This window comes from Penaeus vannamei, chromosome 41 (assembly GCF_042767895.1).
Source record: "Penaeus vannamei isolate JL-2024 chromosome 41, ASM4276789v1, whole genome shotgun sequence".
Taxonomy (NCBI): Eukaryota; Metazoa; Arthropoda; class Malacostraca; order Decapoda; family Penaeidae; genus Penaeus; species Penaeus vannamei.
The window spans coordinates 13,330,126-13,332,625 of NC_091589.1; the positions used below are offsets into that span (position 1 = coordinate 13,330,126).

The following is a 2,500-nucleotide window of genomic DNA, read 5'->3' on the forward strand; positions in this document are numbered from 1 at the left end:
TATATATATATATATATATATATATATGTGTGTGTGTGTGTGTGTGTGTGTGTGTTTGTGTGTGTGTGTGTGTGTGTGTGTGTGTGTGTGTGTGTGTGTGTGTGTGTGTGTGTGTGTGTGTGTGTGTGTGTGTGTGTGTGTGTGTGTGTAGTGGTTGGGCTATGCTGTTAACAATTGAAAGGCTGTGTTGGTGTTTAACTCGGGTTTCATCTTTTGGACGTCAAGGGATTCCGAGATGAGAAGGTCGAGTCTGGTAGAAGTAGTGGACAAAGTTATGAAATCTTTGTGAGTGAATGGGCGGTCTTCTGCTTGTGAATGTTGCCAGATAGCAGAGGAGGAGGGTCCAAAAGATGAAACCCGACTTAAACACCAACACAACCTTTCAATTGTTAACAGTATAGCCCAACCACAGTAACGAGCACTTCACACCTAAATATATATATATATGTATATATATATATATATATATATATATATATATATATATATATATATATATATATATATATATATGTGTGTGTGTGTGTGTGTGTGTGTGTGTGTGTGTGTGTGTGTGTGTGTGTGTGTGTGTGTGTGTGTGTGTGTATGTGTGTGTGTGTATTTATATAGGTATATATATGTATATATATATATATATATATATATATATATATATATATATATATATATATATATATATGTATGTATGTATGTATATATTTATATATATAGACACCAATGTACATTTTCTCACCCGGAATGACCACGTGCACTTCCCCTTCTGATAACCGTCCGGATAACTTTTGGATTTGAACGTCACAGAAGTTCCAGGTTTGACGAGATGGCGACCGCAGTCCAGTGCTGGGGGGGGGGGGGGGGAAGATAGATTTTTATTTCCAATATCTGTATCATGTTGATCATCACCATAGCTACGATTCTCAGGATGATTTTTTTTTAGATATAGATTTTTATTTCCAATCTCTGTATCATGTTGATTATCATCATAGCTACGATTCTCATGATATATATTTTTTAAAGATATATTCTATTTCTAATCTGTGTATCATGTTGATTATCATCATAACTACGATTCTCAGGATGATTTTTTTTTAGATATAGATTTTTATTTCAAATCTCTGTATCATGTTGAGTATCATCATAACTACGATTCTCAGGATAATTATTTTTAACTTATTCTTTTATCATCATCATTATTATTATCATAATTACTGTTGTACCGTTACTACCATTAGTGTTATGGTCTTTACTTTTACAGTTATTATTATCATTATTATTATAGTTATAATTATTACTATAGTAATCATCCTTATCATTGTTACTATCATAATTACTTTTTTATCATTAGTATCATTGTTATTATTAAATTCATTATTATTATCATTGTTGTTGCTTTGTTACTATTCTAATTATTACCATTAGTAGTGTTTTTATTATCGTTATTAATATCAACATTATTATCATTTTCTTTATCATTATTGCTATTTCTATTATTATCAATATTATTATTATTATTATTATTATCATTATCATTATTATCCTTATCATTATCATCATTATTACCACTATCATGATAATAATCATTATTATTCTTATTACTTTTATCATTATTATTATTATTATCATTACTATCATTATCATCATTACATATCACTATCATTTTCATCATCTTTATCCTGATCATTAGCACTTTTAATTAAAGTTGCTGTTATTATTCCTTTTCTTATCACTGTTATTATCATCCTAATAGCAGCATTTGCATCGTTATCTGTTCAATGATTATCAAATATTTGCTTTATTACTGTTTTCATAAATCATTATGATTATAACCTTAACGATTATTATTATGTTTTATCATTAACTGCAGTAGTAGTATTATCATTATCATTATAGGTATTATCCTAATGATAATAATTATCATAATCATATATTAATATTTTTATACTTATTTCCTATCGTTAATAATTGTTATCATAACCATTATAATCAACATTATATTATTATCACTGATATTGTGGTTATCGTCAATATCATTATCATTGTTATCATTATTAATACTGTCATTATTATCAATATTATCATTATTATTATCATTACTATTTTTATCATGATCATTATCATGATCCTTATCATTATGACTATCATTATCATCATCATCATCATTATATTCATTCTTATCATTATTGTTATTATTATTGTTCTCATTATCATTACTATCGTCATCAGTATTATCGTTATTATTATCGTTACTATTATCATTTTCATTATTATTATTATTATCATCATTATTATCACCATTGATACTGTTATTATATTCATTGCTATTACTACTATTATTATTATCATTATCATCATTATTTACTGTAGTTATCACTATCATCGATTATAATTATCTCTACTATTACGGTTTTTCTCATTCTTATCATTTATATATTATCATTATTGGTATGAGCTTCTTCACTATTTTCATGATCATTACTTTGTTATTATCATGGTGATGATG

At 26.9% G+C, this 2,500-nt stretch overlaps 1 protein-coding gene across 1 annotated transcript in view; it reads right to left on the reverse strand.

Annotated features, from left to right (window-relative positions):
- The window catches only part of LOC138860505 (uncharacterized), a 5,875-nt gene that overhangs the window by 765 nt on the left and 2,610 nt on the right, over window positions 1–2,500 (reverse strand). Inside the window, exon 4 of the mRNA XM_070118084.1 lies at window positions 734–840. Coding sequence (XP_069974185.1) covers window positions 734–840 — 107 coding nt within the window. The remainder of the gene's footprint in view (window positions 1–733; window positions 841–2,500) is intronic.